The 26,988-nt window shown below is 48.3% G+C and overlaps 1 protein-coding gene across 9 annotated transcripts in view; it reads right to left on the reverse strand.

The window, feature by feature from the left end:
* The window catches only part of MAD1L1 (mitotic arrest deficient 1 like 1), a 346,832-nt gene that overhangs the window by 158,153 nt on the left and 161,691 nt on the right, over window positions 1-26,988 (reverse strand). For all 9 annotated transcript variants that reach the window (XM_077907541.1, XM_077907542.1, XM_077907543.1 and 6 more), the window contains one exon: window positions 900-1,040. In XM_077907541.1, the coding sequence (XP_077763667.1) occupies window positions 900-1,040 (141 nt within the window). The remainder of the gene's footprint in view (window positions 1-899; window positions 1,041-26,988) is intronic.

A 26,988-nucleotide genomic window follows, 5' to 3' on the forward strand; every position in this document is an offset into this window, starting at 1 on the left:
CAAGCAGCAAGAGACTGACCTGTTCCTGGAAGGGCCGATCTGTGCCCCCATGCAGGAGGAAAGAGGACAGTGACCAGGACAAAAAGGAAAAGACAGTTGTGTTGGTGAAGCTAGCTGAGCCTGTCTATCTTCCACCTGTGAGCACTCGCCCAGGACTCCAGAGGGGTGAACACGAAGGCTGGGGTGATTCCCCACTACATTGCTGACCACAGAAAGGGAAACAAGGGAGTTGGGAACTTTCTCTCCTGAGCAAGCAGGCAGGACTCCGGGAGGTGAAGACAGGAAGAGAATGGGAGCCACTGGCAAAGAGGTGAAACAAAGCCAGTGCCCATCTGTCTGCTGGAAGCCTCTGCATTTCGTGTTGCCTAAAACCCTTCACGAGGAGGGTTGAGCCTGTGCTGGGAGCCTCAGGGCTAAGGGCCAAATGTGCAGGACCAGGAGGCAAGACAGGGTAGCCATGCTGGTCAACAACAGCCCCTCATTACCCCGACATAAAAAAACCCCACACTGATGGCACTGGAGGTGCTAAACTATCAGCCTTGCAATTAACTGATTAGGGCACACAGGGCGTGCACAGACAGGAGGGATCTCCCAATGTAAAAAATGCTGGGGATCACTGAAGGTGTCAGGGAGTCCTCCCTGCAAAACTCTCTTCATTAATGTTTCATGTGGAGTCAAATGTGTTGTAATAAAATGGCTATTAATGCACTTATATTTATGATGACTCACTAGTACAGCTGGGGCTGACATTCCCCATGCAGCTGAATGTCTGCATTTTAACAACAGTACCACCAGCAGCCCCTCTGTGGGCCCTCCTCTCCCGGGGCAATGGGTCAGAGCTCAGAGCCAACACACAGAAGACAGGTGGATGGATGGCCCTCGCCCGCCTGCACACTCACCTCTATCTCTGAGCTGTGGGCGTGTACTTTCTGCACCATGTCCTCAGCCTCACGCATGCGACGAGTCAGCTGGGGTGAGTACTCGGCCGAGGTCAGCTCACTGTCATAGGAACCCAGGATGGCACGCATTCCGTCCCGTTCCTGTGGGCACAGAGGGCAGGTCATCAGGACAGAGTGGCCTCACATGGCCCCTCAAAGAGCTCAGTATCATTTGGACTCACAATGGCTTGACAGAGCCCAGCTAGGCCACAACAGGGCCCCCATAGCAGCTCTGAACCAGTAGCCTGAGCACAACCAGGATCCAGCATGGTCCTACGACTGCCTGGGTGGCCTTGAGCCACAGGGTTTGTGGAGACCTACAGTGGCCAGAGATCCCTCCCTGTGCCTGCTGACTCCCCCAGCTATGCAGGAGCTCTCTGCCCCATGCCAGGCAATGGGTTTGAATATCCTACCTCCTATGACTTCTGACCTGGCCTCTGAGCCAGGAACATTCTGGGTGATGTTCCACGCAGCAGGAGAGAGGAGAGATCCATCCTCCTCTCAGAGGCGTCCAGATCAGAGTGAGAAGTCAAGCAAGACCCGTCCAGACTCTGAACCACCCCAAACCCCCTACTAAACAGTTCTGGCCTGGGCGAGCTCCCTGTCTGTCTCCCCACAGAGCTCATGGGATGCCTGGGCCCACACCCCCAGAGCACAGAGACACTTGCCCTGCTCAGCACCCTTTCTCCATTTCTTGGGCAATGTGGGTGCTGTGCAAAGATGCACCCAGGTTTTGTGGAAGACGTCAGGACTAAACCACAGAGAAGCTACTGCTCAGTAGTGCTCTGCTAGAAATGCCTATTAAGGCTGAGCATGAGCCAGAGTCAGGGGCCCTGGGAGAGGTGGACAGCTTCTCCTGCCCAGAACTGGAAGATCCCATCCTCAGAGTTTGTGGAGGGAGACAACCCTCTGGAGGCCAGCCAGGAAAGGCTGCAGAGACCCGAGGTGTCCCTGGGTCCAGCAGACTCTGGAGGGGCTGTACAAAGGGTAGCCATGCCAGGAAAGGAGCTGCTGTCTCTCCGGTGGGTCGCTCACCACCCTTCCTCACTCCCTGACTGTGGGCCTGGATTCTTCCCCAGCCTAAACAGATCCCCAGCCTGAGCTGGGAGCTGGCACCTACCCTCCTGCCATCGCCTGGGAAGCCTACACAGAGACAATCAAGTAATCGTGCAGGAAGCCCAGGCACTCTAAGCACATTCTTCATACCCTCATGCTTGAAAACATCTTGGGGTGTTTGTGGGATGTCAGCTCAGTCTGAGATCTGCTGAGATCTGGTGGGGCCTGAGAGTCTTTTTCACAAATGTGAGTCCAGAGAGATTGGTGCTGGTGTGTTGGACACAGAGCTCCATGCCTCTGCTTAGGGCAGCACAGGCCCAAAAGAAAGGGCAGGTTTTACAAGGGCCAGGTTGATCTCAACTCTGCCCCAGGCTAGCTGGGCATCCGAGGCCAGAGCATTCATCCCCATCCTCAATTCCCAGATTAGTGGGGTAATCTGCTAGTCTCAAAGGATGGATGTGAAGATCAATGCCGTCACGGATGCTGCATACACGCACTGCCCAATAAGCAAGGCCCAACGATCTTACCCATGTCAGCAAACAGATCTCCACAGGTTCACAGGTGCATCCTGCACCAGCCCTGACACGGCCTCACTACCTCTCGGCCCCTGACTCTCCAGAGCAGGGGCGTCCAGACACGCCATAGGGACGGCCCATAGCGCACAGGCTCAAAGGCACATTTATGGACCCGAAATGGCCTCCAGCTTAGTGTTCTCTCGGTGGGAGAGGCCCTCCTTCTCAGGTGAGACAGGAGGAAGGTGCAGGGCTCATGGGCCTCAGACCCGGTCATCACTCTGGTGTGGACTCCACAATTAGAGGCTGACAAGAAATTCAATAAGTGAGAAATTAAAGTTACAAATCCACCTGAAACTGGTCACACATCCGTGGGAAATCTGTTTCCACAGGAAGGTTTATCGAGTGTCCTTATTTTATTGGAATCCTCTATCTTCATATTGACTTTTACGGTTCGAGCTGGTTACCAGAGTTGTGGCTACCAGAGTGCCGGCGCCCCGGAGGGCTGGGGGCATCTTCCTTGCATAAACAAGCTGCAATTGTCCCCTTCAACTGACCCATAAATCCCCACAACGCTGCCTTTCAGTGCAAGGCCCCTCCATCACATCTCCCAGCGCGCCGAGGCAGGTGAAGAGAAGTACACAAACTAGCAAGTTTGTTGTTCTACCTGTTAAAGAAATTGTTTTGTCATTACCAGTAAAAGACCAAGAAATGTGCCGGTTTGATTTGATAATGAGTTTTTAATGACCAATTCTGCTTGTGGTAAAGTTTGCTTCATTTCCACTTGAGCAAATGTCGGCAATTAATCCCTGAACAAACAGGCACTTGGTCTGTGCAGAAGCCTCTGAGTCGCACCCAAAGCACAAACAAGAGGCTGCTTCCCACCAAGCGCCTCTCCTTGGGCCTGGAGCAGTCCTGTGTGAAAGCCAGCACAACTGCTCATCACAGAACTCGGGGCAGCTCCACACGGATGCAGGCAGGATCACCCACACAGAGGTGAAGCAGGCACTGCAGGCATAGTGGCAGTGGAGGCCCCGACCCCTGAGGTGTCGCCACCCAGGGGAGCCACCAATCCCACCAATCGACAGCAGTGCCTGAGACTCTGCTCTGTTCTCATCAGCCCCAGTCGTCTGAGAATGAGCACGCTGGCCCCAGCCACCTCACATCTGGGGGTCACACTCACTGGCCCGCCTGCCCCCAGGCCTCAAAGAGCCGGACTGCTGGGAGACTGTGCCCCTCCACCCTGTAGATGGAGCCTCTCAGTGAGGACTGACAGGCCAGTGCCTGACTCCAGGACAGACAGCTCATGACCCTGCCCACCTCTTTGACCAGTGCTGAGCTGTCCAGGTAGGTATGTACCAGGGATAGGAGGGGTCCTCTGGAATACGCCCCCCAGAGGGCCCAGAACCTGAGGAGGGCAGAGATGAGGGGTTCTGGACAAATCAATGCTTCCTTCTGTGGGAACGATGGGATGGAGCACCTGAGCAGTGCTCAGTGGTGGTGGGGAGCCAATCCTGACACTGGGAAAGAATGACCATCAAGTCCAGGCCACGGTCTTCTGGGAAGGAAGTGGAAGCACAGAGGTGCTGAACTGCTCATCAAAGCTGCACAGAGAGGATGGGCACTGGCCCGATTCAGGGAGCTGGCAGGTGCTGGGAGCCCCGGCAAGAGCACCCTGGCAGGACGGAGTCAGAGGGAGACAAAGGGTGGAACACAAAGTCTGAGCAAGGACCCTCCCCATCTAATCCATCAGCAGATGCTGTCAGGTCATCCACAGGAAGCATGTCCTTGCCCTACCTCCCCACATGGTGCATGACCTGGGACCCACGGGGATCAATGCAAGAAGCCCTGCCCTCGACGATGGCAAAGGCCACCTGCCTCCCACCTGTCCCCCACCTGTCCCTCAAGATTTCTCAGCCATACTGACCCCTGGGTCACACAGGACATGTCCAGTCCAGGCTGTCGGCTACACGGCTACCCAGCACAGCTCTCACCACACTCTGCTCACTGCTGGCATCTCTCTTTCCTTCTGCTCGAGCCCCAGGAGGGAGGAGCCTTACGCCCTGCCTGTCCCTCATGCCAGCACTGCTCCAGGTTTGCAGGGTCCATGATGGCAGGAATGTTTTCATATGTCAGCCTATGAGCTCCCAAAAGACTGTGGCTTACAGCAGGGAAGGGAGACTTCTGCACACGTGGTCTGAGGTCAGCCTGTCTGCAGGCAAAGGAAAAGGCTCCCATGAGTCTGGGCCAATGAACAGAGCCATGGGCAGGAGAACAAAGGCCTAGAACCACGGGGAAGGTGAGAGAACCCAAGACAAGCGACAGATTCAGCCAGAGACATGGAAAGGGGAGGGCTTCTGAGAGCATGTGTATGTGCGTGCATGTGTATGAGTTGCATACACACATGCAATAAATCTTCACCAGATCAAGCCCTTAATACGCCCTTGTACTCGAAGGTGACAGGCTGAGAGCAGGAACATCTCTAGAGGCTTCTGATCCTAACAGGCCCTAATGCCCCCAGCAGAAGGCTCCCTGCTGCTGGGAGGGGTCTCTCAGGGAGCTTCGGGCAACATAGCCAGGGGCCTCCAGCTACTGGACAATGACAAGCACTGGGGAGGTTCACCTCTGGGGTCACACAAACCTGGGATCAAATCCTAACTTCACCACTAGCCAGCTGTGAAACCCTGGGCAAGTGACTTAATCTCTCTCAACTCACCCTTTTTGTGCAAAAACAGAGGCATGACAACCCACAGGGGGTCTAAAAGATGAGCCAAGATCATTAAGGAACATAACGCAGAAGGGCTGGGGTAATGATCACATCTAGTCACGAGGGACATGGAAGGAGGGGGCCAGGGCCAGCCCACAGCACCAACGAGCTCTGCCTGTCCTGGGCTCGCTGGCCCAATGGAAGGGGGCAGTGCCCTGGGCTGTTCTGTTTCTCTTCTTTCTGACACCAGACTGTCTCCATTACAACTCACCAGTGCAGAGCTGGAAAAGATGCTCACAGAGGTGTGGCCTGGCTTATCCACTCCTCAACCCTGTGCTGGGCAGGCCCAGAGCTGAGGAAGGTGGCTCAGAGAGCCTGGAGGGGTAGGGTTCCCAGCCAGCAGCCCACAGTCCCCATGTTCCCACCATGAGAGAAGGGGCCAGGCCAAGGGACCCAGGATGAAATGGCCCATGTGGGCGAGGTTCCCTCTCCATTGGGTGTGGATCCCAGCACCCCCTCTTAGCGGCTGGAAGATGAACCCAGGTGAGCACTGAGCCCCTCATGGTGGACCAGGGAGCAGTTCTGAGCTCATGAGCAAGTCCTCCTCCTACCTGCCAATAGCTGCCCAGGCACCAGGGGTCTGGGGGTCTCCCACAGGAAGGGGGCCAACCCGAGGGGCTGTGGGCACAGAGGTCTCTGTGGTGACATCAGCCCCACCTAAAAACAGCAGGAGTTGGGGAGATGACCACCTCTAAGGGTACAGAGACCAAAGAAAAGGAACAGCCTGACCACCTGACATGCTCTGGAAAGCCAAGAGCATTTGACAAAAATGAAATTTACTCTCTTGTGCTTATATTTATTGGTGTGGAAGCAATTTTAGAATGGTGCAGGAAAGCAGGAGAGAGAGAAGCCTCGGCCCCTGTGCGGGCAGCCTGGAACAGAACAACCAGTGCTGGGCCAGCCTGGACACAGGCTCTGCCCCAGCACCTAGTGGGCTGCATCTCAGCTGCCACCCACGCCCCATGGCCCAAAGTGGCCCCCACCAGAAGCACTCTTCTCCACAGGGCCAGGCTGACAGGTCTGGCTGTGAAAAGGATGTCTACCCTCCTCTCTGCCCTCCAGGCTCCTCCCTTACCCTCCTCTGCCCCCCAGGCTCCTCCCATAGCCTCCCCTGTGAGTTTACCAATTCGGCCACCATCTCAAGGACAGCTCTGCCAGGTTCCACTTCCCCTCATTCATCCTGGGCCAGTCCCGGGGACTCAAGACTCAGGCCCCCAGACACACCGCCCCCCTGCAGCCCATCATGCCCAGGAACACTAGCATCCAGCCCCCAAGAGCTGGGTCAGGCTGTGGCCTTCTGTAATCTCCCTGATGGGTATTCTGAGCATCAGATATCAGGAAAAAGAGGCTGCAGAAAGGAGGGAGGACACGGGTAAAGGTGCATGCTAAGTCCAAAAACCTGGTGAGCCCCAAGCAACAGGCACAGTTCGTAGCACCTGGACTGGCACACAAGGGCTCTCTATTCTGTTTCCTCCCCTCCAGCCTGAACCCTTTCTGCTCTGATGCTGGGAGGCACACCCTACCGACCAACCGTAAGCCCCCACATCACAGACAAAGCACTCAACAGGAGACCTGAACAGAGTGCAAACCCTGGGGGACCAGTATTCCCTGGGGCACCTCTCTTTGGGCCTTCTCTGTTGTGTGCTGGGGGTTGTCAGCAAACCAGCCAGCAGCTGCAGGCATGACAAAGCCTGGCTCACAGGGTTCCAGACTCTGCCTCCTCAGGTGCTGCCAAGCCCCGGCAGGGACAGAGGCCAAAGGTGACATGCCACTTTCCCACCTGACAAGACCACCCTGACTAGTGCCTGGATGAGCCATGCACTCCCCAGTTCCCAAAGAACAGGGGCGCCCTACTCTGTGGGCTCTGCCACACAAAAGTGCATGGCACATGATCCAAACACATGCCGTCCCTCACACGTGCGCTCTTATATCAACAGACTCTAAACCTCCTGGGCTCCTCCTGAGTCCACAGAGAGTGGCCAGCCCTGGAGCCAGAGCCAGAGCCTCCCTGGGGTGGAATGGAATCAGCCCTTCATGCAGGGGAGAAGGAAAAACATGGTCCCTGAACAGAGTGGAAGATCAGAGCAGAGAACCAGGACTAAAAAGATCGGTATCCACAGCAGACAATCTTTAGAACGAAACAGACCATACACGCTCACACATCAGCAATGACTTCAGGCTGACGATGACACAACAGCCCAAACCGCAGGTGCATGGGGCGGGAGCATGGGGCATGGGGCAGGAGCATGGGGAGGGAGCAAGCAGAGACCCTGGTTGCAAAAGAAGAACCTCACTCCAGGCATCAAGTAAGTTCCAAAGAGAAAGTTCTAAGGATCATAAGGTCATAGTAAATAAATAAATAAATAAAAATCCCCAGAATACAAATAAAAACAGACCTGCAAACACAATAATTAGGAGAATTAAACCAACAGTACTCAGGTAATATAATAAAAAGCAAAAGAGGTATGCATGGTATGTTTAAAACAATAAAGAAAAGGACTTAAATTATCAGTGAGAAACAATACATCAAAGAAACCAGCAAATTTAAAACAAAAAACAAGACTAAATGAAGCTTAACAAGGTAAAAGAACAATCTAAAAATTTAAATCAGTAAAAATGGCCTTCAGGTGTGGCTGAAGGCAAACTCCATACTCCATGCTTGGGAAGAGAAATGTTAAGAAGAAACTGGAAAGGAGAACAAAGGACAAAGAGAAAATAGGAGCCAGCAGGACAGCTGAGGGCAGAACAGGGACAATGAGGGTTTCTATCAGAATGAGAGAGAAAGAACAGAAAGCACAGGAAGGCAACGATCAAGGACACAGTAGCTAAGAAACTTCCAGAAGTGATTAAAATCACCCACCCTCAGGTGCCAAACGCCACAGACCTCCCAGAGCATGTGGAGGGTGGGTGGGAGGCCCCCCCTCCCCCACAGGCTGGCAGAGGAAGGGCGGCAACAGTGAGTGGGGGGTGGGGGTGGGAGGTGGAGAAGCGCTCACCAGTAATGACTCCCTGAGAGGAGGGCACACAGGACATATTCCAGGACAAAGGTAGGGGATCCCAGAAGCAAGACTGAGAAACAAGAAAGGAAAACCAGCTATGAACTCACACCGTGTCCTAACCTAGGCAACATGACTGTGAGAAATCACAAGACACCTAACTCACGGGGCGGGACAAGGTGGACAAATGCAGCTCCTGGCCCACCAACAAGGAATACATGGTGACAGACACTAGATACTTAAATAGCTATGAGACACTAAAGGCTGTGGAGTGGGTGAGGAAGGAGATGCACGCGCACACCACACACCCACACATACCTGTGCACACATACCCTCTGGAAGCTCAACCAAACCCCTGGCTACTGCCAGGTGGGTGAGCAGGACAGGTAGAGTGTGCTTCTCACTGTGCACCTGTTCATAACTTCTCAACTTTGGGATGGGGAGGTACCACCCACCAAAGTATTAGTCTACTAAAAAAAAATACAATTTAAAAATAATAGAAATTCAGAAAAAAAGAAGTAATATAAAATATAATAAAGGCTTTTAAGGAAGGCCTGGGGCCTTAAATTGTTCCAGAAGGGATAAAGATATCATTAAGCACCTACTACATTAAATATGCACAGGAACCTCTAAAAGAGGAGAAATAGAAAAAAATATAAAAGAGAGGAAAATGATGCAAGAAAAAAGAAAATGGCAGGAAGTCTGTAATTTTTGTGGCTATATTAGAAACCCTGAAAAATAAAAAGTAATGAGCCACCCAATCAATGCAAAAATAAGAAAAATAAAGCAACCCAAGCACAGTGTGTAAGGATGAAAACAACAGAGGAGTGAAAGAGCCAGAGGAAATAAAGACAGAGCAATGTGGTAAGAGAAATGTTCTAAACTGAAATGCAGAGAAATTAGGAGAAAAGCAGAGTATCTCAGAATGAAGGGCAGCTATGAAAGGGATTGGAGCTGTACCATGACCCCAGGGGCAGAGCAAACTTTGCTATCAGGGGAGATTTTTCCAAACCCCAGATCCAGGGAGCTCAGAGAACCTCATGCAAGATCAATACCAAAGAATCTATACCCTGGCATCTCCTGTTCAAATATCTGGAAACCAAACAGAGAAATCCCACAGAAGCATGGGAGAGGCAAGGGGAAACAAAATGTCTAAGTACTGAGAGGACAACTGCCAGCCTGGAACTCTGTGTTCAGTGAAACCACCCTTCACAAGTGAAGGGGAAATAGAGACATCCTCAGACAAAAACAGCACGTGGGATCTCTGGGAGGAGACCTGCCCACCAGATATATTACAAGACCTTCTCCAGAGAGAAGCAATTGGTAGCAGTCAGAAGTTGGATCTACATAAAGAAAGCATGAGCTTCAGAGAAGGGCCCAGCGCAATCTCTCTTCCTCAGTGTGCACTAATGGAACTGATAATGCTCGCAGGAACGGGGCAGCCATGCCTCAGGAAGGAAGTGCAACAACTGGTAGTGCTGACCTGTGAAAGTGGACTCAGACTAGTGCACAACTGCAAACTCTAGGGTGATCGTGATGATGCATTACTTAAGAAGTATTAATTCATGAGTTAACAGAAAAAAGAAAGAAGTGGAGTCCTATAAAATGCTCAGTTAAAACCAAATAAAGCAGATCAATAGGGAAGAGTAAAAAAGAGCCAAAGTACAAGTGCCCACACAAAAAAATGCTAACAAACATTCACAGCTGCCAAACAGACTAGATCGGTATCATTGTGAATGATCTAAACATGCCAAGTGAAAGATACTGTCAACATGGATTTAAAAAAATCCAATTATATGTCTTTTTATAGACAATACCAAAACACTTTACAAACACCACACTGCTTTACAAATACCAACACACACAGACTACAAGTTAAGAGGTAGAGAAAGATACATTGTGCTATCCTCAATCAAAAGACAGCGAGGCCAATGGGGTAGCTTTATTAATCTTAGGCAAAGCAGACCTCAGGAAAAGAAACACCTATCAGAGATTAGAGAGGTATGACATGATGATAAAGGGGTCAATATTCCCAAAAAGACATACCAATCCTAAACACGTATGCACTTCACAAGCGAGGGTCAAAATACAGGAGGCAGAAGTGATAAAGCTGCAAGAAGAAACAGACCTATCTCCTAGTATAGCTGGAGACTTCCACACCCTCTATCAGTAATTGACAGATCCAGCAGGCAGAAAATCAGTAAGGATATAGTTGCACCAAATAGCACCATCAATCAACTGGATCTAATTGACATTGATAAAATACTTCATCCGCCAACAGCAGGACACACATTCTTCTCCAGCTCTCATGGAACATTCACCAAATCAGACCACATTCTGAGTCATAAAACACACCTGAACATACTTAAAAGGACACCTATCATATCGAGTAAGCTTTCAGAGCACTCTGGAATTAAAATGGAAGTCAATAACAGAAAGATAGCTGGAAAATCTCAAACTATTTAGAGATTAAACAACACTTCTAAATAACACGGGGGTCACAGAAGTCTTAAGAGAAATAAAAGAGTATTTTTAACTAAATGAAATGAAACATAACTCAACACAATGTGCAGCAAGACCTGGAAGGAACATGTAGCAATGAATGAATATTTTAGGAAAGAAATCTAAAATCAATCATCTAAGCTCCCATCTTAGAAAACTAAAGAAAGAAGAGCAATGTAAGCCTAAAGCAAACAAAAGAAAAAAAGTAATAAAAATTAGAACAGAAGCCAATGAAATTGGAAACAGGAAATCACCTGAGAAAAAAACAACAAAACCGAAAGCTGGTTCAAAAAAGGATCAAGGACATTGATGAACATCTAGCAAGCTGACCAAGACTAAACAATGAAGACACAAATCGCTAATATCATATGTGAGAGAAGGGTCATCACTACCAATCCCTGGGACAAGGAAAAATTGTGAAATATTATGAACAGATCCATACCCAGAAATATGATAACTTATATGAAATGGACCAATTCCTCAAAAGGCACAAACTATCACAATTTGCAAGAAGAGAAAGAGAAAATCTGTTGCCTTATATCTATTGCAGGAAGTTGAATTAAACGTAACCTTCCTAAAAATAAGGTACCAGACTCAGATGCTTTCATCACTGGGGAATTACACCAAATATTTAAGCAAAAACTCATACCAATTCCCTGAAATCTCTTGCAGAAAACAGAAGCAGTTATATATACATGTTTGCACATGATACTGTAATGGTACACACATAACATGTATTTGTCAAAACCCACAGACCCACACAGGAGAAGACCTTAAAGCGTGGACGTTAATTAGTGATAATGTGCCTATACCAGTGTACTTATCATGGCAGACATGCTCATTGACAATGTAGGATGTTAGTGTTAGGTGAAACTGTGGGCTGAGGAGAAATAAAACAGGGGCTCTGCTCTGTACCATCTTCTCCATTTTTCTGTAAACCTGAAACTGTTCCAAAAGCAAAATATAATCATTAAAATATAATTCTAGAAATAGTAGAATATTTCTATCCCTTCTCAAAACAAAAAACAAAAAAACACGCTAAGAGCTAGAGAGGAGACAGTAGACAAGGGACTGGCCCCAGGAAGGAGGCGGCTTGCTCCTGAGCTCACTCAGTGCAAGTCAAAAGACAGCACGAGTACAGCCTCAATGGACACAGGAGCAAGGCAACCGAGGATTCCATACTCAGCAAAAATATTCTTCAAAAGTAAAAGTGTAAGGAATACATTTTCACACTGGGAAAAACTGGATTAATTCCTTAGCATCAGATCCACACCAAAGGGCATTCTTCAAGCAGAGGAAAAATGATCCCAGGTGGATGCTTAAAGATGCAGGTAGTAATGAAGAAGAATAAAAAGGGTGACAATTAAGTATAAATATAAATGAACATACAAAAACAACAGTAACAAACTGAACAGCCACATACAAAACAACAGCACATGACCACTTTTTTTTTTTTTGACCACTTTCTTATAGCATAAACAAAACTACACTCAAAATGGATGAAAGATCTAAATGCAAGACCTGAAACCACTAAAATCCTGGAAGAGAACACAGGTAGTAACTTCTTTGACATCAGCCATAGCAACTTCTTACTAGAAAAGTCTCCTCAGGGAAGGGAAACAAAAGCAAAAATAAACTACTGGGACTGCATAAAAATAAAAAGCTTCAGCACAGCCAAGGAAACAGTCAATAAACTAAAAGGCAACTTATGGAACGGGAGAAGAAATTTTCAAATCTCAAATCAGCTAAAGAGTTAATATCCAAAATATAAAGAACTTAATCAAACTCAACATCCAAAAAACAAATAATCCAGTTGAAAAGGGGGCAGAAGACACAAACAGACATTTTTCCAAAGACAACCAGATGGCCAATATACAAATGGAAAGATGCTTCAACATCACTCATCATCAGGGAAATGCAAATCAAAACCATGATGAGATACCACCTCACACCTGTCAGATGGCTAAAATGAACAACTCAGGAAACAAAAGGTGTTGGTGAGGATGTGAAGAAAGGGGAAACCTCTTATACTATTGGTGGGAATGCAAACTGGTGCAGGCACTCTGGAAACAGTATGGAGGGTCCTCAAACAGTTAAAAATAGAACTACCCTATGATCTAGAAATTGCACTAGATATTTACCAAAAAAAACCCCAAAAACACTAATTAGAAAAGATGCAGGCACCTCTATGTTTATTGCAGCATTATGTACAATAGCCAAACTACGGAAGCAGCCCAAGTGTCCAGTTATTGATAAATGGATAAAGAAGATGTGGTACACACAAACACACACACACACACACACACACAATGGAATATTACTCAGCCATGGGAAGAATGAAATCTTGCCAGTGCAATGACATGCATGGAGCTAGAGAGTATAATGCTAGGTGAAATAAGTCAGAGAAAGACAAATATATGATTTCACTCACATGTGGAATCTAAAAAATGAAGAAGCAAAGGAAAAAAAGCAGACTCTTAACTACAGAGAACAAGCACAGTGATGGTCACCAGAGGCAGGGGAGTGGGGGCTGGGGAAATAGGTGATGGGGGTTAAGGAGTGCACTTGTGATGAGCACCAGGGGTTGTCTGGAAGTAATAAATCACTCTGAAACTAATATAACACTACTATAACTACACTGGAATTAAAATTCTTTTAAAAAGTAACAATGATACCTTTTCAGCTACAAAAGTGTGTGTGTATAAAGTACTCAACAATAACAGTCTATAAATGGAGCAAAAGGTCAACACAGACTGTGTTTTAAAGTCCCTTGAGGGACACCGGGGTGGCTCAGTGGTTGAGTGTCAGACGCCTTTGGCTCAGGTCAGGTCATGATCCTAGCATCCTGGGATGGAGTCTTGCATAGGGTTCCCCACAGTGAGCCTGCTTTTCCCTCTGCTTGTGTCTCTGCCTCTTTCTTTGTGTCTCTCATGAATAAATAAATAAAACCTTTTAAAAATTTAAAAATTAAAAATTAAAAAATAATAAAGTCCCTTGAATCATCTAAAGAGAGAAATATTTATTTTTATGAGACTTTGATAAAGAGTCTATGCTATAATCACCCTAACAGATACTAAAAAAAAAAAAAATGCACTAATGCATACATAACTACAAGATAATGAGGGGGAAATGGTTTAGTCTACAACAAAGTACTAAAGACAAGTAAAAAAGAACACAAGCAAAAGGCAAGCAGTGCAATGATTAATCGAAAAGCAAATTTATCGGTGCACCTGAGTGGCTTGGTCAGTTGACTGACTCTTGATTTTGGCTCAGGTCATGATCTCAGGGTTGGGAGATCGATCCCTGTGTCAGGCTCTGCATTCAGCAGGGCACTTACTTGGGATTCTCTCTCTTTCCCTGTGCCCCTCCCTACTTCCCACTCCCCCACATGCCCTTTCTCTCTAAAATAAATAAATCTTTTAAAAAATTTATCATTAATTACAACTAAATTCAATATTTCAACTAAAAAAGACTTTCGGATGGAATAAAAATACAAAATCTCTCTCTAACCTGTGTAGGAGGGCCATCACAATAAAATAATGAAGAAGATTTCAAAATAAAACTTGAGAAACTAAAAGGCACAAAGGCTATATAAAAAGGAAGCTGAAACATCTGTATTAAGATCACACAAAGGAGATTCAAGGATCAAAAGAAACTATGAAACCTATTTCATAATAATAAAGGGCTAAATGGACCAGAAAGATAATTATTTTCAGTCTATATGGGCCTAATAAAGATATGCTACCATAACTGACAAAATTAAAAGGAGAAATAGGCAAACTAACAGCAAAGCTGGGAAATTCCAACACTGGTCTCTCACGATTGGAGAAAATGGGAGAAACATCACTGAGGACATGGAAAACCTGAACAGTATGATTAACAACTGATATATAGATATTTATAAGATACCACATCCAACAATACAGAACATAGGTGATTTTGAAGTGTTCGCGGGGCACTTACAAACACCAACTCCCTATGGGGCCATACAGCACATCCCCGATTATGGACTTTGAACACAACAAAACTAAGCTATAAATAAATAATTCAGTGATCACAAAATGTTGGAAATTAAAGTTATTTCTAAATAACCTGGTGGTCAAAATAAAAATCACAACTGACATTGATAAATATTTTGAATTGAATGGTAAGAAAAATAGAATGTATCAGAACTACAGTATCCATCTATGTTTATAGCCTGACAGGCATAGAAGGAAAAAAAGCAATCATCAAATAGCTCAAAATTTAGAACAAATAAAAAGGAAAAGGAAAAAGGTATAAAAATAAAAATTAATGAAACAATACATATGGTACAGAATCAAGAATGCTAGAAGTCGGTTCATTCAAGTGACTAATAAGATCGATAAACTCTTCATGAGACAGCTCAAGAGACAGAACACACACATAACCAAACAACCAGATTGAAAAAGAAGACACAATTGCAAATCATGAAGATAAATGATCATCCATAAAGAAAATCAGAATGACTTTGAAGCTATTAAAAGAAATCAAAGCCTCAATCTAAAATCTTCCCAGCATGAAAACCCTGCAGGCCCAGATATCTTCAATGGTGAAATCTACCCAACCCTTAAGGAAGAAATACCCCAATCTCATACAAGCTATTACAGAAAAGAAAAAAAAGAATCCCTGACTCATTTTATAAAACCAATATCAAAACCTGATAAGGACATTAGAAGAAATGAAAATTAGTTGTCAAAATCTCTTATAAACACAGAGGCAAAAATCCTTATCCAACTTATTAACAAACCAAACTAGGCATTACTTGGGAAGGAAAACCATACATAGGTCTGCTTATTCCTGAAATCAAAGTTTGGTTTAACATTTGAAAATCAATTAATTTGATTTTCCACATTAACAGAGTAAAGAAAAACCATATGATTATCTTAGTATATGCAGAAAAAGCATTTGACTAATATTCAACATCTATTCGTGGTGAAGACAATAAACAAAACCCTCTTAGAAAATGAGGACTGGAAGACTTCATCATGGTCTGCAACAGGGAAGTGTGAACATTTTCCTTTTGACACACCAGCTACCAAAGCACTTCTGTTCAGAACAGTGCTCCCCTGCTAGGCTAGCATGACCCTGGTGAGCACAGGGTTCCTGGGCCAGCCCATGCAGGCATGTGTGTGGCCAAGCTTCCACAACAGGCAGAGGAATGCTCATAAAAGCAGCAGAAACTTAAGTTTGTGCTTGGTGAGATGCTTCCAAACATACCAGTGTTGTCATGGTCAGCCAGCTGGAAGAGCTGGCCCCATGGTACCATGACCTGTTGTCACTGTCTGAACACAGAGGAGCAGTCAGGCCCTGGGCTCCACTCCTAGCAGTTCTGTGGGGGCCTTAAGGCCTCCCATGTCCATGGTCACGGCAGCGCCATCCTGGGGCTGACCAACAGGCAAACACCTGACCACACCCCATTCCTGCCTGTGTCCTATGGCCTCCTCTGCTGCCTTCATTCCTCACAGCCTCCTGAGCAGCTGATCTTACTGATAGCAAGGCTGTGCTGACCAGGCACTCCTTCCTCTAGGTTGGCAGATGCAGACTCGGTGGGGGTGGGGGTGCAGGGTCCTGCCCTGGGCATCATCAGGTATCCCTTCAACAGCAGCAGGAGGCCAGGGGCCAGCCCCCAGCACAGAGAACAGCCCTCCCCAGCCCATTATTGGCCAGTGCCTGTGGGCAGGCAGGGAAAAGAAACCTGCTGCTCGTGTCCTCACCAGCCAGCTGTGTTCTTGAAATTTCAACCTCCCGATAAAAAGCTCTACAACACCTCTTGTGGGAAGGAGCAGGAATCAATTGAGATTTCCCAAAGCAATTTTACTGAGATTTCACACTCTATATTACAAATTCCATTTCATTTCTGGTAGGTGTAGGATGCATCCTCAGCATCCGCCCTGAATCGGCAGTAAGCTCTCTGATAGCAGTGCAGCACACTCGTACGGGCAATCCACACAGCGAGCCATGTGTCCACAACACACATGTGGGGACCACACAGGGAGAGCAAGAGCTGCTGGGGCCTGGCTGTGGGTCAAGCACCATTTACTGGATAGGAGACAGATGAGCAAGAGCCGAGTGACAGAGGGGGCCAGGCTGCCGACTGGGGTCCTGGCCAACTTGCCATAGTCAGAGGAGCCCATTCCCTCTCTAAGCCTGTTCCCCCAACTTCAAAGCAGAAGCTGAATCAGATGGGTCCAGCTTTCTTCACTGAATGGTAATGACACAGGCAGCCGAGCTCAGGTATACTTACCATGTGCGAGGGGCCCAGCAAGGCAAACTCCACACCACAGTTCACTGGGCCTTTCCTTCACTTTGGGGTACCCAGCGCCCGGGACAGTGCCCAGAACCTAACAGACGTTCAGTAAACAACCACTAAGTGGAGCACAAATGAACTAAACATTCAATTGATCCATCTTCAGAACAACCACGGGAGGCAGGTGCACACTGTCTCAGAGGAGGAAAACAGGCTTACTGAGTTCCGTAAGTTGCTCAGGGTCCTCAGATGCTTGTTATTGAGCAGAGATCTGAACCCGGGTCTGCAGGAAGCAGGAGCCAGAGGCTCGGTCATTGTGCTGACAGTGGTGTGGACACCAGCATGGAGACACACATTATTAACCAAGGCTCCAGGCCAGCTCCTAGCCCAAGTTCCTGTGATTGCAGAGCACAACAATATCATGGGCAACAGTGACCCCAAAGTCTTCACTACTCACTAAAGCACCCAAACCCCAAGTCTCCAAGACACAGGATAGGACCCAAGAGTCCCTCCTCAAATTAACAGGTCAGGCACTGGATGGGCTACGTCCTTCTACCCAGGCCCTCGCCAGGGAGCTAATCAGAGAGCTCTGCCAGACCCTCCTTCCAAGCACTGCTCTGCTCACTGAACAAAAATCCAGATGACAAGGGCTCCAAGCACGATAACCAACCAACTGGAAAGCGTCCCCACCAAGGCCAAGGAAAGCCTTGGTGCTTCGCGTCCTCAATTGAAAGTTCATGTCCAGTGGTATGGGTGCCCAACTGGGGTCAGGCCAGCTCCACAGGAAGCCCTGCTCTCCCACACCTCAGCCCAGGAGGGAGCTGGAAAATGAACGTCAAAAAAAGCAAAAAGGGGATGCGGTTGAGCACCTGCCTTCAGCTCAGGGCATGATCCTTGAGTCCCAGGATTGAGTCCCACGTCGGGCTCCCTGCATGGAGCCTGCTTCTCCCCCTGCCTGTGTCTCTGCCTCTCTCTCTCTCTATGTCTCCCATGAATAAATAAGTAAAATCTTTAATAATAAAAAAAAAAAAGCAAAAAGGATACAGAAGGAGAAAAGGGGGAGGGGGAGGGGGAGATAGGCAGGGCTAGGGCGTCTGCGGGGGACCTCCCAGGTAGGAGCCCATGGCGCCAGACAGGAGAAGGAGCAGCACAGATAGTGAGGCATGTAAAGGTACCTCTCCAGAAGGACAGAGAATGGGCATCGGCTCAGAGGGCTTTCCAAGTCTGACCTGCTACCCTGTATCACCATTTGCATGTGTGGGTGCGCTCCCACACCTGAGCCCTCGGGGATCACAGGTCCACTGCTGTCTCAGCTCAGCCCTGTGGCCTCACATACATTAGGGTCTTAGCATATGCTTGCTGACACCCCCGCAGGGCCCAGGAACCAGGGAGCTCACACCTAGATCTACCACTTTCACTCACTCATTCAATATTTATCACCTGCTACCAACCACTGGGACCCCGGGACAGAATAGACACGAAGGCATGCCACCACATCTACATGAGACTCCACATGGCACCAGCGCAGGAGTAAGCAAGTGACTGTGTCAGAGCCTCAGCTCTGTCAACCACGAAAGATAAGATTTCTTCTCACAGGGTAATGTTTAGGACTAAATTAGATTATTTAGGTAAAACCCATACTATCAATTTTTAAATTTCAGCTCTTGTTGATTATTACTACTACCCTACTTTCTTGGAATGTCCTCCCCTATTAAACAGCAGAACACAAACCTGGTTATTCCCACTGGATGGGGGCCCGCTTCGGGTGGGGGGGGGGCCTCAACATACTCTGTGGCCCACCCTTCGGCCATCATCATGACTTCCTATTGAGGTCAGGACTCTTCCAGCCTCCCTGACCACTCAGCTTCATAGGGGAGGTGAGACATTCTTTGTCTCTCACTGCTGAATTTTCAACACCTAATACTTAGCAAGGAAAAGATGTTACAAATAAATCTGCTGAACTACTAGCAGTACTTAGCAGAACGGTTCTATGGGCTCCTGGTCCCCAGCACATAACCCTCTGGCTGGGCCCCCTGCCTCAGTGTCCCTGCAGCAGCTCTATGAGTGCTGCTCATAGGCTGGGAGAACCAGGAAGCCACTCCCCCCAGCCTGGAGTCTTCAGGCCCCTCCTAGCCTCTGGGGGAAGTAGGGAACGGCATCTTCTCTGGCTATGTCCCTTCTGGCTGTGCCACAGTTCCAGGCTCCCTTCCAGTGTCCCCAGGGGACCCTGCCAGCACTCGGGATGCAGGGAGCAGGCACCCTGGCACCTGACTTTCTAAGTCACACATGTTGGCTTCTTGCCTTCGGCCTCAAGCAGAGCCGGGACAAGGGGCTCCAAGTCCACACTGAGAACCCCCTGTTCCGCACTCACTGCCAGTCGTAGGCCCACCCTTCCAGTGGCCAAACAAGCACAAAGCAGTGCTGGTTCCTGAGGGATGGCTGTGCCGAGGTCCCTGTGCACGACTGTCCTTGGCACCTGCCTCTCCCCCTACAAGTCCACTGAACAGTGAACACGGCAGCAGGGCTAGAGGATCTGGACAAAGTCGCTCCCATCCCAAATTGGTGGAGACTTGAAGAACAGATGTGTCACAGAACAGAGAAGCCCTGCAAGGGGGAGGAAAGTGGACTCCCACTTCCCTCAGTGAGGAAAGCAGGGGCGCCCTGTGGGACTGCAGACACAGGCACAGGGGAGTCACCATGCTGGTGTCAGAAGGAGAAGGGAGGCAGAGGCTGTCTGCCTTGTATGTAAAACAGGCTCAGGCACCGCTGTAGCCCCCAGACCTCCCTGCCTGCTCTCCTCTTGCTGGAGAAAGCAGTGGGACAGGTAGGAGGGTTCCCTGTATGGCCACATCACAGGCAACCTCCCAGGTGCTTGCAGGATCGTGCAGGGCTCCATAACCTCCATAACCTATGTCCTGCAGCATTCAGCTCAGGCTCCTCCAGCAGCAGAGGCCACACAGTTCAAACAGCTATCAATGGTCAACGGCACTGACATTTAAAGGGGCAAGCTGACTCTCTTCAGAGGGCAACTACTGTGCAAATCTGACTTCAAAAACCCTTAATTTGCTTAACCTTGCCTGCTTCTCAGCTGCCCTTCCTTTGCAGAGGGACTGGACTCAGCTCTCCCACTTCCTGGCAAGCTACTGAATCCCCAGAAACCTCCTCCCTCCTCTGGAAAACAGTGTAGTCTGAGATAGGAGTAAACTGAATGCTGAGTCTTGGGCAAGTGCCACATCAATCCATTAAGATCCATTTCTCATCCAAAGTGGTATGAACTGGAATGCTGAGGATACCCAGGGCAAACAGGGCACACCTGCTGGAGGGTACATGTACTGAGGCAGCCTCACTGATCGAGTGTCAGCACAGTGCTCCTACCCTGTAACCAGGAATTCCAGGCTCTGACACGCATCTTAAGAAAGGTGGCAGAGATAGGGATGGCCAAGAGCTGCATCCAAGAATGCTCTGCCCACTCACAAAACTAATGAAAAGTTTTTTTAAGATCTAAATTTCCAATAAAGAGTTTAATTCTGATACAAACATATAAAGGAGCATTATACAGCTACTGAGAGTTTTATTTTCAAAAACTGCTTAATGACCCAAGCATTTATCACAATAAATGTTAAGTGACAAACACAGGACATAAACAGATCGTGTCTGTCCTGTTCATGTACATTCTTATAATACCTGGAATAGCTACAGGAACACAGTTGATCCCACAGCACCTGGCACTATGGTCCTCAGCCAGTGATGGATGGATGGATGGATGGATGGATGGATGGATGGACGGATGGATGGATGGACGAATGGATGGATAGACAGATGCATGGATAGATACATGAATAGATGAGTAGATAGATGGATGGGTGGGTAGATGGATGGATGAACAGATGGACAGATGGATGGATGAATGGATAGATGGGTGGGTGGGTGATTAGATAGATGGGTGGGTGCGTGGGTGGATAGATGGATGGATGGATGGCCAGAAGGATGGACGGATGGATGGACGAACGGGTGGATGGATGATGGATGGGTTGGTAAACAAACATATGGATGGAAGGATGGATGGATAAGGGGAAAAGGAGGAATGAAGGAAGAAATGAAGGAAACATACAATTTCACTGCCACTCTGGGTAAAGGAATTAAAGTCTTTTAAAATGACTTCTTTATACTTTTTAGCAGTCCCCAGATGCTCCACAATGTATAATATTATAATCAAGGAAAGAAAGAGGTGCTCTAGGTTTTAAAGGGGTTGGGGGTTCCAAGACACTTCCACACACATCAGCCTAAAGCCCAGGAAGCTAAGATGGCACTTCTTTGATGGCACTTCACTCTCAACAATGACTATGGCGATTCCACAGGAGTCAGAGCCCTGGGAGGGGAAAGGCCACAGGAAAGCAACAACCCATGCCAGCATCCAAGAGTGGAAATGCCCAGAGGCAAAGTAGGAGAGAAGGAAACACAGTCTCTTGTAGGAGCTGGAGGGGAGGTCAGCTGGGTCCAACCAACTCCAAACCAATGGCTGTGCTGCCATGTTTCACCATCCACCTGTGGAGGACACTGGCATTCTCTCTACTTTGGGCTATTACACATAAAGCTGTAGGAGCAGTCCTGTACATAAGTTTTATTTCTTCAGGATAAATGCCCAGGGTACAATTGCTGGGCTATCTGGTCACCGCAGTTCAGCTTTTAACAAATGGAAACATTATAAGCCAGAGTGCTGTACCAGTTTACATTCCCACCAGGACGGGTAAGAGATGCAGTTTCTCTGCATCCTTGCTAGCACTTGGTGTTATCACCATTTTTTATTTTAACCATTCTGAGGTATGCAGTGTTCTCTCACTGTGGTTTTACTTGCATTTCCCTGCTGGCTAATGATGGTAAGCATCTTTTCCTGCATTCATCTGCCATCTGTAACGTGCCGGTTTTCTAATTAGATTTTCTCTGCTGTTGAGTGTTCGGGGTTCTTTATACATTCCGGCTAACAGTCTTTGTCAGACACGCAGTGTGCAAACGTGCTCTCTCTCTCTGTACCTATCTTTGCAGTTCAGACAAGGGTATCTCACAGGGCACAGTACTCAGTTGTTACAAAGTCCAATTTATCATTTTTCCTTTTACAGATCATGTTTTTGGTATCAAGTGTAAGAATTCTTTGCCTAGGCCCTGAAGATTCTCTCTCTTTTTTTTTAAATGAAACTTTTGTACTTTTATGTTCTGCATTTAATTTTGTGGTTATATTTTGTATAAAGTGTGAGGTTTTCTTTTTTGCTTATGGGCCCCTGAATGCTCCAGTGTGACCTGCTGAAAGGCCATCTTTCTTTCACCAAACTGCTTCTGCGTCTTCCTCAAATATCAGATGACGCAAAGCAAACTGAAGAAAGGAAATAATAAAGATGAGAGCAGAAATAAACAAAAAAGACAGAAAACAATAAGGAAATCAGCTGAGCTAAAAGTTGGCTCTTTGAAAAGATCAATATAATCAATAAACCTTTAGCTAGGCTGAGCCAGGAAAAAACAGAAAAGATTCAGACAACTGAAGCCAGAAACAACAGAGGCAGTGCCACTGACCTTATGGAAATAAAAGGAATTATAAAGGAATCCTATCAACAACTAGATGCCAAAACTCAAACCACCTCGTGAAATGGACAAACTACCAAAACTGACTCAAGAAGAAATAAAAAACCTGAACAGACCTGTCATACATAAAGAGATGAACCAGCTACCAGAACCTCCCTGTTATCCCTAGGACAACCATCAGCCCTGCCTCTGCTCTCATGGGATGCCTAAGACATGAATGTGAGCACAAGCTCCTGCTCAGATCCCACTGGTCCCTCTGTCCCACCACTGAGCTCAGCCGTTATGTATTCATTTATGTTACTGCACTTCCAGCTACGGTCTAACACGTCTGGCCTCATTGGTGCTTGGGCCCCCATAGGAAGTGGACTTTCCTCGGGGCCTCTGGCACTTCTGGGCTGTTGACTTCTCCAGCTCCAACTGTGGGATAAGTGGAAAAAGCAAACCTCAGGAAACTCACCACATGTTTCCTGGGTCCTGCAGTCCCTAGTTACCACCTTTCTGTGTCTTTCATGTTTGTTGTACACATAATGTAATGTCCAGGGTTGTTGTACTCAGCCAAAGGAGAAGAAAATACGCCTACCCCACCCTCCTAGAAATAGAAGTATTAGCTGCTCTTTAAAAGCGTTCAGCAAGCCTAAGTGCTGGGCACTGCAGCTGAGGCTGCCCTCAGAAGCTCGCCATAGTAACCTGACAGGTGTCTAGCCCTGTTCCAGGTTCGTAGGTGACATTCCAAACATGTAAATTAAACCAGATGAGGAAGGGCTTTGAATGCACCTAATTCAGTGACAGGGCACTAAACTCTCTCTGCCCGAGGAAGCTAGAACTCTATTAAGATGGTATTACTTCCAAATTGGCCAAGGGGGAGGAGACAGTGGGAGAAGAAAGTCACTCTGGTGCCTGCTCTCCCCTGACCAACCTGCCAGCAGAGCTCTCATGTCCAGTCAGTTCTGTTCCAGTGAGGCAAAAGTGAGTCTGCCTCTCTACACTGACAAAGGTCAGGGAGAATGATCCCCTGTAAACACTGCCACCTTGCCATTACGAAGAAAGAGAAACACACACACACACAAACACACACACTCCCAACACCTAAGATCCATCCATAAGTGCAAACCCAAGGCCTCAGGACCACTGCAGTCCAAGCACACCCCATGATGGCATCAACATTCCTCATTTACCCAAACACAGGTCCCACCACACACACTACGCTGTAAGAGCCAGAGGACACAGCAACCAGCTTAGCCCAGGGGTTAACCCCTGGGCGGAAAGCCTTCCCAACAAGGTAGCCAACCTACCAGCAAGGATAGCCCTGCAATTGGAAAGTTTACTCCCCACTTTCTACATCCTCTTTCTTTATAAAATTGCTTATGCAAAGAGATTACCATGCATAATGCATTCAATTATGCGGCGTAAGATGCGGCTTTAATGGAGAAAATTCAAGTCAGCCTCATAGACACTTCAGGAAATATTAAAAAAAAAAAAAAAAAAAAAGACCATGCCACTGACTTTCAAATGTGTTTGAATCCGCACACCTCTCACTACCCACAGGGACACAATATAAATATATAAACGAGTGCTCATCTCATTTCCCACTGTTTTCCTGCACGATGAGGTGCCTGGAGCTGACACCTTCCTCATTCAGGGTGGCGGGCCTGCATTAGCATGTAAATAGCTGGCAGATACAAGGAAATGAAAGCAAGGAAGAGCTCTTTAATTAACTTTAATCCTCTGAAAAGCCAAGCAGCAACCTGCTCTGACAGGAGGCCCTGGCTGGCCTGGGGAGCCCTGCCAGGCCAGCACTGGGTGTCTAGAAGGACTAGCCTGTGTAAGTGACACTTGGCTCTGTGGCCCACAAAATGCCATACCACAACCGTCCCCTGGAATTCGGGTTGCTCCACGGAGCATAGCTGCAAAGACGCAGGGTTCTGGGCACTGAGCTCTGCTCCCACCACAGCTCATGGGCACAGTCTGCAGGGAGGTCCCAAGGTAAGGAATTAAGCCCTGTGCCAGGCCTCTTGCCAGGCCCCAGGGAGCTCCAGGGCCAGGACATCTGGCCTCACCCACACAGAAACAGTGCCGAGTCCACAACTGTGGAAGCATAGAGTCAACAGGCCTTGGAGGACCTGCCACTGGACAGCTCCACACACCTCATTCTCTAGGCAACAGGGAGGGGACGGTAGTTTTGGGACTGTGAATTGTAAGGCCCATTGAGAGCATGGCTAGCCCAACCACAGCACAATTGGGGAGCTGGATTTAAACATGCAGACTCACACTGAGGGGTGGGGGAGGTAATGCCACCATGATAGGACTTCAGGTTTGGCCACAGGGCACCAGAGAAAAGCCATATGCCTTGAAATGGTTCCTTAAAATGCAAGCACCAGGTCCCAAAAGAGACTGGTATACAAGCTGGATTTAACTCACAAGGATTTATAAATACAGTTGAGCAACCTGGAGATGAGGGCCAACATGGGCAATCTGTCCCTGCCCCAGCCACCACCAGCCTTACTATCTTGCAGCCTACGTGGTGCCCACTTTTCCCGCTCAGCTTCACCAGGCTCCATCAGGAAGAAAGGGTGGTGTATGCATGAAAGCCACCTGCTTGAGTGACAAGCACACCAGGGCGGGAGGCTGACAAGCATCTCCCCCGCATGTCAAAGGCACACAAGTTACTCCCATGTCCCCAGGACAGATGAGGAGGGAAGGGAAGAGAAGGAGCAGCACCATGATAGGTCCATGTCCCAAACCCCTGGATCCCACAGAGGAAGCAGAAGCTCAGGTGGGAGGTTAGCCACACAAAACCTGAGCCTAGACCTCTGAGCCTACCCTGTGGCACTGTGACCTCCATGGGAGGGCCACCAGGAGCTAGTGATGACAGGAAAGGTCACCAACCCCCTGACCTAAGCACCTTGCAGTCTGTACTGCTCTCCACACCTGGAACTTGGTCCCCTTATGGGGGGCCTGGCATCTATGCCAGAGGCCAACGCATTGGGGTGGCAGGAACCATTGGAAGAGCTTGGCGCTCCACCTGCAGTGCAGCGAGCCAGCTCTCCCAGTTACTCTCCCTGGTTACTTCATGCGAAAGGGAAAAGTCCCTTCAAAAGACAGATTCACAGCCCCTCCAGCCACCAAGCCCTCCCCTTATATATGCTTCTCATTACTGCCCAGCATTTCGCATTTATACGGTGCCATTCCTCCCAGGGGCTTACAGGTGCCTAAATGAGGCTGGCTTATACAGAAATAAATCACACTTCGGTAACTAGCAATATTTCTTTAAGCAGAGGTTAATAAAAATCACTGGGAAAGGCTAACCAATAGATCTAATTTATTCAGAGACTTTTATAAAGCTGGGGATAAAGCCCTTTGTTAAAGCTTAATGGAGAGCCCCAAGGAAGCCCCAGAAAGGAGGATGTCCCTGACTGGGATTTGCAGGCCCCAGAACAAGGGAAAAGGCTAAGTGAATCCCTCAACGGAAGGGGAGGGGAGAACAAAGTGGGAGCCAAGGTGTTGCCTCAAGGGCTCAGTCCTTGGCCAGAAAATAGGAGACTGAACTCTGGGAAATGAACTAGAGGTGGTAAAAGGGAGGAGGGCGGGGGTGGGGGTGACTGGTTGGCGGGCACTGAGGGGGGCACTTGACGGGATGAGCACTGGGTGTTATTCTAAATTGAACACCAATAAATAAATTTATTAAAAAAAAAAAAATAGAAGACTGCTCCAGGGAGTTGCATACAGCTCCCTGGGCCAGTCCATGCTGACAAGCACTCTGGGGGGCACATGATGCACACAATAGGAATAAAGTCCACAATACTTCTCCTGGGGGACCCAAAGGAGGCCAAAACACTCCCTAGGAGAGCACTCCCTAAAGCATGCAGCCCACCCAGCTCACACTGGGTAGGTGGTCCTGCATGGCAGAGGGAAGCTGCAGGGCCAGCTGGCAGTGGGCAGGCTCAGTGCTAGACCTGTTAACCTCTGGCAGGCAGCTCCCACCTGGCTACTGCACAACTCTCAGCCAGAGAACCACATATCTGAATACCCCCAGGGAACGTGGATGTGGGTGGTCCACCGGTGGGCATGGTTGTGTTGCAATTTCCCCTCACCCACCTGCCAACGCCTTCAGAGTGGGGTCCACTCCCGTTTGAGGACGGCCCTCTGCAATGACATGTATTCACCAGCTGATCAGAACCAGAAGATTCCTGGGCCAGAAAGCTGGTGTTCTACTGCGCAGAGAGCTGGATGGCCTCTCCCAGCCCCGATCTGGATTCTGCAAGCCCAGGACCAGCGGGCTTGCCAGGAAGCCCCGAGAATGATCCTAGTCTCTTTCCTCAGGGCACCTGGCACACCTTCTACCCTCTGCTAGGGCCCCGCTCCTTGGCTGGATGCT

Source organism: Canis aureus, chromosome 8 (genome assembly GCF_053574225.1).
Source record: "Canis aureus isolate CA01 chromosome 8, VMU_Caureus_v.1.0, whole genome shotgun sequence".
NCBI lineage: Eukaryota > Metazoa > Chordata > Mammalia > Carnivora > Canidae > Canis > Canis aureus.